Here is a 14,159-nt window from a genome sequence, read left to right as displayed (position 1 = left end):
GGCTAAGCAGAGAATTCCTAGAGGCCTGACACTCAAACCACAACGCCATAAACAAACACATAGATCTAGATACCATCAACCCCTCAGAAAAACGAACAGGAAATGACATCACCACAAACCCCAGGAACCCCATCCAGGACAAACATATAAATAGAAAGCAGGAGACAACAGCTTTGCTTCACTTGGAGGTCACCACTGATGATGTTACCTAGCCAGGTAATGAAACGTCTGGATATCAAACCTACAGATCAGCAAGCAAACCTACACCCTAAACCTCAACCTGAGCTACAAACCTTCACAAACCTTGCAAAGAAATTATACTGTAGTGGCAACACTTTGGCCTTCATATAGAATTGCACACAAAAGAATTTTCCAATCTCAGTCAGAGGCCACAGAGACCAGGTTTGCGCATTGAAAGATGGGATAGAAACAGTTTACATTACCTACCAATGCTCTCTGCTTATCCACAGGCAGACTTCAAGAAATGACTTAGTATCAGCACCATGGTAACCAAATTCTCAGCTCCTAAGTATAGGTTAGGTGTGATAACCCCTCTGGTTAATCAGAACAAGCAAAGAACAAAGTTGCAATTTTGCCTACTCTTGTTTAATACCTGCTTCCTCGCCTCTGTGCACTGACCGGAGAGGCTGACCATGTTGTCCACCGCAAACGCTCGAACTCCTCATACTTTGCATGCCGAGCTGCAAACACTGCATCCGAAAAATCCTCGATCTAAATCAGATGCAAAATGTTAATATTATTAAAACTGTTTTGTTCAAATTCACTCAACAATGCACAGGGTTAATTTTGTAATGTGGTTGCAAAGTGTTACCTCCTCATGGTCTTCTTCATTGAGTTTGTGATTTTTAAAATCAGGTTTTACATCCACAACACGCCAACTAGACGGAAAAGGAAAAATATTATGACGATATGAATTTGGACGCTCCCCATTTTCTACCTTTTAATGAGGAAGTGCCTAGAACGCTCACTCAGTATAAGAGATAGCATTCAGCATTCCTGCTCACAGGATCAATATTCATAATGCACCAACCTTACAACAGCTGCAGTAACTCCCCCTAGAATACTCAACCAACTCCCCCTAGCATACAGTACTTATACAAAGCAGTGCATACAGGTGATAGGTTACAACATTTGTAGAGGCCAACACAATCCATACCCACGACACCTTGGCATGGCAGCATATTTCTACACTCTACTGTCACATGTTGCTCCAAATACAAAGCTTAACCTTTGAAACTTAAAATTTTCTGGAAAATTGGAAATACCGTACTCCTCAAAATACTGCCCACAAATGATTTGCTCCACTGCACCATTTGCAGATTTGATTAAACAAGGTCTGCGTCAACACCACCACTAAATTATCTACTGAACCATCATTACATGAGACAAGTATGTTGAACAGATCCTGAATGCATACCTTGGCGTTAGGATCTCCTTGTACTGAAGCTTTTCTACACGAGTTGTTGCAGCAACTGACATTGGAATCACAATATTGTTTATGTCAAAAGAATTTTCTGCCCTTTTCCTCCTGGCTGTCTGCTGTTATAAGAGCAAAAAGTTAAAACAGAACCTTGTAATGTGTTTCAGTCTATATAGGGGTTCAACAGAATACTAGCTTTCAGAACAGAGTTTCACCAGGAATTTACATTTGAGGTAAATTTCCCTGAAGGAAGGCTGAAGCTAGGAGGGGAGGTTAACCTTTACTTTATCAATATGAGAATGTTGCATTGGGCCAATGGTGAACAGTTTCCTAATTTTCTTCTCAGCTTCTGCTCGTCAGCACAAGCAATGCCAAGTAATATGCAGGGTCCCTTTACTTCATTACAATAATGTCAGAACAGGAAATCCCTGCTCCTCTCTCAAGTTTTGGGAATGTGGCAGCATCTAAGTGACAGCCACCTTGAAGAAGGAAGAATATCAGATTCATAATTTTCCAGAACAGCATCTTTGTGATCTTGCAGACAAGTTGCAGATGGTGAGAACTGAAGATGCTGGAGAGTCAGAGTAGATTAAGAGTTCAGCTGGAAAAAGCACAGCAGGTCAAGCAGCATCAGAGGGGAGTGGATGTTGCAGGGTGGAATCTTTTATCTTGCAAACAACAACAACTGAACAGACAAAATTCAAAACCGCCTTTCATTTGAGACTATGAGCAGCCAACTGGTTGAGGGGGGGGGGGGGAGGCATTCATACCATTTATCCAAGCCCTGCATTGAAGTGAGATTATTAAAATTTCAGTTTTGGTATCTGGACACTGTAGGCATTTCTTGCAAATCATGGTTAATTACTGTTGGGATAATGACTTTGAGCTGTTTTCTTACAGTAGAGCACCCTGAGGTGAGAGTCTCCCCTCAGTGTTGTTATGTAAGGTGGTCTAGGATTCTGGACTTGCAACAATGTAAGTATGTATCCAAGTCATTGGAAGTGTCACCGTGCGCGCACACACCTGCTGCTCTTGAAAGGTGCCAGGTTTGCCATTTTGCTAGGTGACACACACTGCAGCCACAATGCCTTTGTGGTTTTGGGAGTGAAGGTTTAAGGTGATGGTGCTAATTAAGCAGGTTGCTTCGCCATGAATCGCAGCCAACCTTTTCAGTGTTCTTGAATTGCATACATCCAGTGCAGCATATGCCATAACTTTTACTTATGCCCCATATATAGTGACAAGGCTTTGAAACATCAGGTGGTGAATCGACTAGCTGCCAACATCCAACTACTGACCAGCTCTTGTAACCACAGTATTTACGTGGCTGCTATAGTTAAGTTCCTGTCAATCGTGACTTTGAGGATGTTAATTATGGGGAAAGTTGTTGATGGTAATGCAACTGAATGTCAAAAGGTGGCGATTACAGTCTCTGGTTTGTGGGAGATGGTCATTGTCTGGCATTTGAGTGACATTGACGATAATTAGCTCTTAACAGCCCAAGCTTGCATTTTGGCCAAGTTTCCTTGCATGCAAATAGAGACCACTTCATTATTTGCTAATTGAACTAAACACTATCAGCTACCATATGATTTTGACCTTATACTGGGTGGAGAGGGCCAAATGAAGTATATCCCAGATTGTTGAGTGAAGCAAGAGAGAAAATGGCAGGGGTGCTGGCAATCATTTTCAATTCCTTTTTGGTAACAGGAGAAGTGGCAGAGGACTGGAGGACAGCCAACATATCATTATTCAAAAAGGGAGCAATGAACGAAGCAGCCACAGAACAGTCAGTCTAACCATTGGTGAGAAAACTATTGGAAGCAATTCTGAGGGATAGAATTAATCTACATTTGGACAGGCAGGAATTAATCAATGACATGAATTTGTCAAGGGGAGGTCATGTTTGACCAACTTGATTGAATGTTTCTAAGAGGTGACCAGGTGTGTAGACTAGGACCATGCATTTCATGTGGTTTACTTGGTCCTCAAGGAAGGCTTTGGTCGGAAGACAGAGAGAAGCTGAGAACCCATGGGATCCTAGGAAATTTGACAAATTGGATCCACAATTAGCCACAAGTTGCAGGAAGGAGGGTGTGATGTTCACGGGCTGATTTTGTGATTGGAAGCCTGTGTCCAGTCGGGTTCTGCAGGGATCAGTGTTGGTTCCCTTGCTTTTGTGGTGAATATATTAGTGATTTGAATTGTACAGCAGTTGACAAGTAAGTTTGTGGATGATACGAAAATCAGTGGTATGGTAAGTAGAAAGGAGAATAACCTTAGAACATAGTAGGATAAAGACAGGTTTGTCAGATGGACTGATCAGTGGCAAATGGAATTCAAACCAAATAAATGATGCACTTGGGCAAGACAAACAAGGCAAGGAATACAAGATAAACAGCAGATCCTGAGAAGCACAAGGGATCAGAGGGACTTTGTTCATCAACCCCTTAAGAGAGCAGACAGATGGATAAAATGGTTTAAATGCACGAGATACCTGCCTTTATTAGCCAAGGCACAGAGATTAAGAGCAGAGAGGATATGCTGGTACTGCAAAAAACACTGGTTAGGCCACAGCTGCAGTATTGGAATCCACATTATAGGATGACACTGGAAAGGATGCATAGATTTACTAGGATGTTTCCTGGACTAGAAAGTTTTAGTTAAGAAGTCAGATAGACTGGATTTACTTTCCTGGGGTTGAGAGTTTGATTATCAGGCAACTGAACTGACACAGAATTTTAACTAAGAGATTCTAGTAAGTAAACATAAAGAGCATTTTGACTGAAAATTACATTGACATTGCATGTATCTCTTATCGCATGCAACTCCAATCAGAATAAGGAGATCACAAACACTTCAGACATATAAAATGATTATTGAAAATGGGAATGGTTCAAGTTTCCAGCACAAAACTTAAAAAAAAAAGTATTTTACTGTGCTCCTTGCCATAACACAATCCATGTGGTCACGAATTTCTCTTACACTCTGTAAACCATTGTTTTGTAGTTTCCTTTAATTCTCTATTCTCCTTACCAGTGCAGATGCCACACTCGGTGTGTTGGTTGGAATTGGTGTAGAGCTCTCAGATGAAGTGGACAACTGCCGCAGCAATGGGCTATGAACTGAGGTATGAGAGCCAACTGTCGAACTGTATGAACTCCCCGTGTCTGACAATGCCTGTCTTGCTGAAAGAATCAAAAGCAAAAATTCTGAACAACTTAGTATACAAATGCAAATGCTTAACACTTGGTTAACACACATGAAACAATTTAATGACACCTGCTACATGCGAAGATTCTCGGACAGTGTCACCTCACACAGAGCAACACAGTCAGTGTAATCACACACAAACACACAATCCATCACTGGAATCAGCCAGCACAACAATAGAAGAGTGGTTAAACTTCACCCTCACTTCTGATAATGAAACCTACATAGGCTAGTCAACTAAGGCCCATTTACATTTTTGTTTTCCATTTGCCTTTTGCAGCCTGGATATTTGGCAAGGTCTGTTTAGTGTTGTTCCTCACAATGACAAAGCACAGAAAGATGGCATTCAAATGTGCGCCTGCCAATTCTTTTGAGAGATTCCCAATAATACCCACTCTCCTGCTCTTTTGTCATGCCCTGAAAATGTTTCTTTTTCTTGTACTTAGCAAATTCTTTTTCTGAAAATCAACACTAAACCTGTGTTTGCAATTTTTGAGAACCATAACCTATCAATATACTTAAACGGTGTCTGATGAACCTAAAGGATCAAACAACCAACAAAACAAATGTCATTTACAAAATACCATGCAAGGACTGCAACAAACACTACATCGGACAAACATGCAGAAAGTTAGCCACCAGGATACACAAACACCAACTAGCCACTATCACTAGTATCCTTACATACAAATGGAGGAGGACACCACTTCGACTGGGATAAGACATCCATCCGAGGACAGGCTAAACAGACACACATGGGAATTCCTAGAGGCTTGACATCCAAACCGGAACTCCACCAATAATTTGGATCCCATTTACCAACCTCCAAGAAGAAAAACTGAAATGATATCACCCACCCTAACAAACCAAGATACATAAATAGAAAGCGGGACATAACACCAGCACTTCCCCGGAGGCTCACTGATGTTACCTAGCATGGTGATGAAACGTCTGAAAACAAACCTTCCAGCTCAGGAATCAAACTTACAACTAAATCTGTGTGCATCACATACAGACAATATATGCCACATTACAACTTACCATGCAAAAATGTTTTCACACATCATCTCCAGTTGTTTTACAATCACCATAAATCTAACCTTGGCTCAGTAATTTTTGTGCCAAAACAAGCTTTAGATTAGATTACTTACAGTGTGTGAACAGGCCCTTCGTCCCAACAAGTCCACACTGACCCTCCGAAGAGCAACCCACCCAAACCCATTCCCCTAAATTTACCCCTTCACTTAACACTACGGGCAATTTAGTATGGCCAATTCACCTAACCCGCACATTTCTGGACTGTAGGAGGAAACCGGAGCACCCGGAGGAATCCCACGCAGACACGGGGAGAATGTGCAAACTCCACACAGACAGTTGCCTGAGGCTGGAATTGAACCCGGGTTTCTGGCGCTGTGAGGCAGCAGTGCTAACCACTGTGTCACCGTGCCGCCCATAATTCCTATTTTAATTCCTATTGGAGAGGATTCTTAGGGATAGTATTTATGCACATTATGCACATGGAAAGGCATGGTTTAATTAAGGACAGTCAGCATGGCTTTGTCCAGGGCAGGCCATGTCTTATTAACTTGATTGAATTTTTCGAGGAGGTAACGACTAGGATGAAAATGTAGATGGGTGGGTTCGTAAGTTTGCAGTTGATACAAAGATTGGTGGAATGTGAATAGTGTAGAAGATGTCAAAGGATACAGCAAGATATGGATCAGTTGCAGATATGGACAGAGAAATGGCAGATGGAGTTTAATCTGGTGAAGTGTGAGGTGCTGCACCTTGGGAGAACCAATATTAAGGAAAAGTATAGAGTTAATGGCAGCACTATGAACATCATTGATGCACAGAAGGATCTTGGGGTTCAAGTCCAGAGCTCCCTGAAACTGGCCATGCAAACAGATAGGGTGGTAAAGATGGTGAATGGTATGCTTGCCTTTACTGGTCGGGGGAACTGAGTACAAGAAACAGGATGCCATTTTGCAGCTTTATAAGACTTTAGTTAGGCCAAATTTAATGTATCGCGTTCAATTTTGGTTGCCACATTACAGGAAGAATGTGGAGGTTTTGCAGAGGGTGCAAAAGAGGTTTACCAGGATTAGAGCGTATGAGCTATATGGAGAAGCTAGAAAAACTTGCGTTGTCTTCTCTTGAGTTGTAGACGCTGAGGGGAGACATGATAGAAGTCTATAAAATTATGACATGCACAGATAGCGTTGATAGTCAGAATCTGCCCCCCCTCTCCCGGCATTGAAATGTGTAATACTAGGGGTCATGCATTTAAAGTGAGAGGGTTAAAGTACAAAGGAGACATGGGGGCAAGTTTTATTTTAAACAAAGAATGGTACGAGTCTGGAACACACTGCCAGAGGCAGATACAATAAGGGCACTTAAGGGACTTTTGGATAAGCCCATGACTATGCAAGAAATGGAGGGGTACGGACCAAGGGCAGGCAGAAGGGACTGGATTAATTTGGTGTCATGTTCGGCATAACATCATGGGCTGAAGGCCCCGTTCCTGTGCTGTACTGTTCGAGGGTTACAACTATTTAAAATCTACTTAATGACTTGAATGAAGGAATTAAATGTATGAAAATTAAATTTGTTGGTGACACCAAGATAGGCAAATGGTGACAAAAACAAACTCTGGAAAGGTAAATAATTTGAGCCAGCAGGTAAAATTTTGGCAGATGGAATATTAACATGGGAAAACAGGAGCTAGTCCCCTTGAACAGGAAGAACAGAAAGCAAAACATTACATAAATGGTGAAATACATCACATATCTGTGGTACAGAGATATTGTTACCATGGAACATATATTACAGATGGTTAGTACACAGGTGCAGCAAGGAATTGGGAAGGCAAACACAATGCTGATCACTTACGCAAGGGGAATTTATTTTATTTTATTTTCATAGGATATCGCTCTCACCGACTAGTCGGTATTTTTAAGGTAATAAATAAGTAAAGGCAACTCTTGAAGTAAGATCTCTAAACACACTCAAAGCAAAGACTTCAGATTGCAGTGGGCATCTTGGAGTGAAATAAGGTTCCAGACATAATTAACACTTATTCAGGAAGCACAGTCATAGACATGTTCAGGACAGAAATAGACCATTTGGTCCAATTCATCCATGCCAACCAGATATCCTAAATTAATTTAATCCCATTTGCCAGTATTGCGCCCATATGTCTTAATGCCCCTCCTACTAATATACCCACCCAGATGCCCTTTAAGTGTTGTAATTGTACCACTTCCTTTGGCAGTTCATTTCATACACACACCACCCTCTGTGTGGAAAACGTTGCCCCTTAGGTCCCTTTTAAATCTTTCCCCTCCTTCCCTAAACTTATGCCTTTTAGGTTTGGACTCGCCTACCCTGGGGAGAAGACCTTGACTATTCATCCTATCCACGACCCTCATGATTTTATAAACCTCTGTCAGGCCACCCCTCAGCCTCCGATGCTCCAGAAAAAATAGCCCCAACCTATTCAGCCTCTCCCTTTCGCTCAAATCATCTCACCCTTGCAACATCCTTGTAAATATTTTCTGAACTCTTCTAAGTTGTACAACATCTTTCTTATTGCAAGGAAACCAGAATTGAGCACAGTACTCCAAAAGTGACATTAGACAATAGGTGCAGGAGTAGGCCATTCTGCCCTTCGAGCCTGCACCACCATCCAATATGATCATGGCTGACCTAACTTATGCCCTGTACAGCTGTAACATGACTTCCCAACTCCTATACTTATTGCACTGACCAATAAAGAAGAAAAGTTGAAGAAAACAAATTTTGAGAAGATTTGTAGCTCAAGTTGAGATTCTGGATGTGGGTTTGCTTGCTGAGCGAGAAGTGTATAAGTCCTGCCCTGATTTGCCCTACCAAAATGCAGCACCCCACATTTATCCAGATTAAACTCCATCTGATCAAGATCCCGTTGTACTCTGAGGTAACTTTCTTCACTGTCCCAATTTTGGTGTCACCTGAAAATTTACTAACCATACATCCAAATCATTTACATAAATGACAACAAGCAGTGGACTCAGCACTGATCCATGTGGCATATCACTGTTCACAGGCCTCCAGTCCAAAAAGCAATCCTCCACTACCACCTTCTGTCTTCTGCCTTTGAGCCAATTTTGCATCCAAATGTCTAGTTTTCCCGGATTCCATGTGATCTAACCTTGTTAACCAGTCTACCATATGGAACCATATTGAAGGCCTTACTGAAGTCAGAAGAGACAGGGTCCACTGCTCTGCATTCATCAATTCTCTTTGTCACATCTTCAAAAAACTCAATTAAGTCAGTGAAGCATGATTTCCCGCACAAAGCCATGTTGATTATCCTTAATCAGTCCTTGCTTTTCAGAGTACATGTAAATCCTGTGCCTCAGAATCCCCTCCAACAACCTGCCCACCACTGATGTCAGACTCATCCGTCTATGGTTCCCTGGTTTTTCCTTTCCACCTTCCAGACTTCTGGCACTTCATCCATGGCCATCAATGAGACAAATCTCAGCAAGGGGCCCAGTAATCCCACATACGCTATGCTTGAGCCGGTCCAGGGCATTTATCCATCTTTATGCATAAACACAGTAATGAATAAACTTAATCTAATGGAAATTCATGGAAGTGGAGCTTGCATCAATAATATGCTCCTTTGAGAAACACATGAAAATAAAAGGAGGTCATTCAGCCATTCAAGCCTGCCCTACCATCAATATGATCACAGCTGACCTATCAACTCAGTACCCTGTCCTGCTTTATCCCCATACGCTTTGATCCCTTTAGCCTTAAGAATTTTATCTACCTCCTTCCTGAAAACATTGAATATTTTTGACTTAACCACTTTCAGTGGCACAGAATTCCACAGGCTCTTTAATCTCAGTGAAGACATTTCTCCTCATTTGAGCCTTAAATGGTTACTCCTTGAGACTGTGACCCACGGTTCTAGACTCCCTGGTCATCAGGAATATCCTCCCTCTGTTTACCCTGTCTGGTCCTGCTGGAATTTTATAGGTTTCTAAGACACACCCCTCATTCTTTAAAATTCCTGTGAATGTAGTCCTAACTGATCCATACTTTCTTCATATGTGCTATTTCAGTAATCAGCCTGGCAAACCCTCCTCAACCAGAACATTCTTCCTCAGACAAGGAAACCAAAACTGCACACAAGTCTGGTCTCACTTGTAAGTTTCAGTGCTAGTTCTCTGCTTCTGTGCTTGAATTCTCTTGCTATGAAGGCCAACACACTATTTGCCTTCTTTATCACTTGCTGCATCTGCATGGTTACTGGTGAATGATTGTACTTAAGTGCTGTTGCACCTCCCCCTTTCCCAATCCACTGCCAGTTCTTCGATTTTGCTACCAATTGAATAACATCACATTTATCAATATTACTGTTCTTCTGCCATGCACTATCCACTCACTCAACTTGTCCAAATCACACTGAAGATCTTTGCAAATCCAAATCACCCTCACCCAGTGAGCTGTGTTTTATCTGCAAATTTAGAGGTATTACACTTAGTTGTGTAGTCCAAGCACTGATCCGTGTGGCATCTCACTGGTTAGTGGATGCCACTCGAAGCAACCAGTTTATTTATTATCTGCCACCCAGTTCTCTATCCTTATTAGGTCATTACCTTCAATCCCATGTCCTTCAATTGTACATACTAATTTTTTATGCATGACCACACCAAATGCCAATTACATAGGTAAGAAAAGAGATGAGGTTCCACAAGCAAATTATAGGGAGTTAGGATGCGAATTGAAAGGTAAGAACTCAAAGGCTAATAATCTTAGGATTACTACCAGTGCCACGTTCTAACAACAGGAAAAAGAAAAAATAGCGTAGGTGGGAGGGATTCAGACTCCTGGGGCACTGGTACCAATTCTGGGGAAAATGGACAAATTCAAATCAGAGATTATAATATGGTGGCAATTAGTAAAACATGGCTGCAGGATGGACAGAATTGGGAACTAAATTGGGAATTACTGCACACAGAGGGTGGTGGGCATTTGAAATGCATTGCCAGTAGAGGTGGTAGAGGCAGGCACGGTAGATTCATTTAAGATGCCTCTTGACAGATGCACAAGTAGGTGGGGAGCAGAGGGATACAAATGCTTAGGAATTGACCGACAGGTTTAGACAGTACATTTGGATTGGCTCAGGCTTGGAGGGCCGAAGGGCCTGTTCCTGGGTTGTAAATTTTCTTTGTCCTAAACAAAACAGGTTATAAGGTTTATTGGATGGACAGAGAAAATGGCAGAGGAGGTGGAGTAACCTTTCTGATGGGAAACAAAATTACTTCAATGGTGAGGAAGGATATGAGAGGTGAAAGCATTCCGTGGAGACTGTTTGGATGGAAATGAAGAACAGTAAAGGATGTAAATATGTAATATGTGTTGTGTACTAACTTCCTACTAGTAGTTCTGGAGTGCTAGTATTAGGTGAGTGTGTAGCAAAGCCAGAGTAGTCTTTTTTGGAGATTTTAACTTTATTGTGGATTGGAAGAGGCTGACAGATACTGGTCAGAAAGGTAGTGAATTTCTGAAGTGTGCCCAGGATAGTTTCCTACAGTAATGTGTCCTGGATTCAACAACGGAACAAACAATACTGAATTTAGTACTAAGCAATGATCCAAATGCAATTAGTTACCTAACTGTGCATGAACACTTATCAAATAGTGATCATGTTATGATCAAATTTAATGCAACATCTGAAAGTAAAAAAACATGCATCAGTTACTGGACTTTTAGATTTAGGTCAGACCGACTTTAACAGGATGAGACAGACACTGTCCACAGTAAACTAGGAAAATATGCTAATTGGCACAAAAACAGAAGAACAGTGGAGTACGTTTAAAGAAACATTTTGCACATGACAAAACCAGCTTATATCCAGGAGGGAAAAACTCCATTTCATAGAATAGTAGTCATGGACCACTGAAGAATACGGGATAGTATAAAACTATAAAGAAAGAGCTCACAAAGACAACACAGATCTGGTGAATGGGAAAAATAAAAAGCCCAGCAAAGGACCACAAAACAGCTCAGAAGAGCTAAAAAAGTGATGGAGAAATGAAACTTGCCAGGGATATCAAATCAACATGAAGAATTTTATAGTTACGTAAAAGGAATATAGCTGGTAAGGAGCAAACTAGTGGGGATACCGTCATATCATGCTGTGGTGGATGCACTGGTGCAGACTATAATCAAGGATGGGGTAACTGAAACACAAATATTTCAGTTAATCAGAGAGAGCCGGCATGGATTCATGACAAATAAGTTATGCCTGACAAGCTTCATTAGATTTTGAGATGACTAATGTAGTGGACAGAAGAATGTCTATGGGTATTGCTTATATGGATGTGCTAAAGTCCCACATAAGAGACTTTTACCTAAGGTAGAAGCCAATGGAATTGAGGGCAGATACATGGAAACATCACTACCTCAAGTGACTGACCATCCTGACTTGGAAATATATTGCAATTCTTTCATTGCTGCTAGTTCAAAATCATGGAAGTTCCTCACAGCATTGTGGGTCACAGGTAGTAAATATTGCCAGCCAGTGATGCCCACATCCCATGAATGAATAATTAAAAAAAGACTGTAGGGGGCTGAATTGGCTATTCCTGGTCCTGTAAGTGGGATAGGCTGCATCTGAGCTGAACCTACTCTTTTCTTTGACAGGAGTTGGGGGTGGGGCATTTGCTATTTTAAAATAGCGTGGTAATGGATTAGCAATCTGAGCAAGGAGACAGAGGAGAGAGAATCGATGATTGAAATAAAAAACAAAAATAAAGAAGAAAATAGTGGAAACTCTGAAGGTAGTGTAAAATAATGCGAAGATGACTAAAAAGAATAAAAATAAAACTCTAGAGGTTTTGTCTTGAGAGAAAAATGAACTTGCAGCACAAATGGATTCACAAACAGTTATAACATAGTTGCAATTACAGAGGAACCTCAAATATCTGGCATTTGATTATCTGAATATCGAATTATCTGGCAAGATCGCAAGGTCCTGATGCTTGGGTAAATAACATTATCTGGCATTCGATTATCTAGAATTCAATTAACTGAGCGAAATACTCCCTGCCTGTGTCCTTCGGATAATTGAGATTCTTCTGTGAAGTGATGTGGCTGCAGGATTACAAGGATGGGAACTGTATTCATTATTCAGGAAGGACAGGTGAGAGAAACTAAGTTGAGTTACATTGTTAGTAAAGGAAAAATCTGTGCTATAGTGAGGAAGGATTTTGGTTGAGAAAATTATGTAATCTACTTGGGTGGAACTAGGAAGGATGGAGGGACATAAAACGCTGTTGGGGGTTGTCTGTAGCCTACCAGTCAATAGTAGATATGTATGGGAAGGTATTACAGAATGAATCATGATTTGTGCAATAAGGGTGCAACTTTAATCACACAGATTAGACAAACCAAACTTAGAAAGGTATTGAGTAGGAGCATATCCTGGACGGTGTACATGATTGATTCATCACCACTTAAAAACTGAGAACAGGCTATTCTAGATTGGGTACTTGGCAAGGAGAATGGATTAATTAACATCAAATTGCTGGAGATATTTGGGCCGAGCAGCATCTTTGGAGAGAAATTGGAATTAGCATTTTGGATCCAGAGACCGTTCCTCAGAAGCAATAACCTTGTTCATGGGTAAAATGATAATATGGTCATTATTCATTAAAATGGAGCATGAGGCTGATAAATCCAAAACTACTGTTCTGAATTTAGATAAAGGGAACAAATGCAATGGAGATAGTTGACACTGATGCTCAGTGCTACAGCGGGCGCACAGAGAGGGGAGCCGGAAGGTAAGCGGAGATCAGTTTAAATTAACGTTTTTCTTTTCGCAGTCTGTGTTTTTTCTTTCAACTAGGAGCGGGAATCCGGAAGTCGTCAACAGAGGCTTCTGGGAAGGTAAGAAGTTTGAGTGGAGAAGGAACTCGAGACATTACACGTGTAGTGTCTCCCACCCTCCCTCCTCCTCTAACCTAAAAAAAGGACTCAGTCGGCTGAATAGGTAAGCTAATTAGTGTTCTTGATTTGGAGACTAAGTGTAGAGTTATGGCAACGCAGGCAGGGGAATGTTCCTCCTGCAGGATGTTTGAGGTAGGGGTGACCACCGATGCTCCTGCCGACTTCACCTGCAGGAAGTGCAGCCAGCTCCAGCTCCTCACAGACCACGTTAGGGAACTGGAGCTGGAGTTGGATGAACTAAGGATTATTCGAGAGGCTGAGAGGGTGATAGATAGAAGCTACAGGGACATAGTTACGCCAGAGAACAGAGTTAGCTGGGTAACAGTTAGAGGTGGGAAGGGGAGGAAGCAGGCAGAGCAGGGATCCCCTGTGGTCGTTCCCCTCAACAATAAGTATACCGCTTTGGATACTGTTGGGGGGGACGGCCTAGCAGGGGTAAGCTGCAGTGACCGGGTCTCTGGCACGAAGTCCGGCTCTGAGGCCCAGAAGGGAAAGGGGG

The 14,159-nt window shown here is 41.7% G+C and overlaps 1 protein-coding gene across 5 annotated transcripts in view; it reads right to left on the bottom strand.

Moving 5' to 3' along the window:
- Positions 1 to 14,159, bottom strand: part of kansl1b (KAT8 regulatory NSL complex subunit 1b) — a 292,755-nt gene that overhangs the window by 18,776 nt on the left and 259,820 nt on the right. For 4 of the 5 annotated variants that reach the window (XM_043675343.1, XM_043675344.1, XM_043675342.1 and 1 more), the window contains 4 exons: positions 4,478 to 4,629; positions 1,439 to 1,560; positions 833 to 899; positions 614 to 732 (listed from right to left, as the gene is read on the bottom strand). In XM_043675343.1, the coding sequence (XP_043531278.1) occupies positions 614 to 732; positions 833 to 899; positions 1,439 to 1,560; positions 4,478 to 4,629 (460 nt within the window). The remainder of the gene's footprint in view (positions 1 to 613; positions 733 to 832; positions 900 to 1,438; positions 1,561 to 4,477; positions 4,630 to 14,159) is intronic. The other variant, XM_043675346.1, reaches the window with a different exon arrangement.

Source organism: Chiloscyllium plagiosum, chromosome 33, assembly GCF_004010195.1.
Source record: "Chiloscyllium plagiosum isolate BGI_BamShark_2017 chromosome 33, ASM401019v2, whole genome shotgun sequence".
In the NCBI taxonomy this organism is placed as follows: domain Eukaryota; kingdom Metazoa; phylum Chordata; class Chondrichthyes; order Orectolobiformes; family Hemiscylliidae; genus Chiloscyllium; species Chiloscyllium plagiosum.
This window is presented reverse-complemented; position numbering and strand designations above follow the sequence as displayed.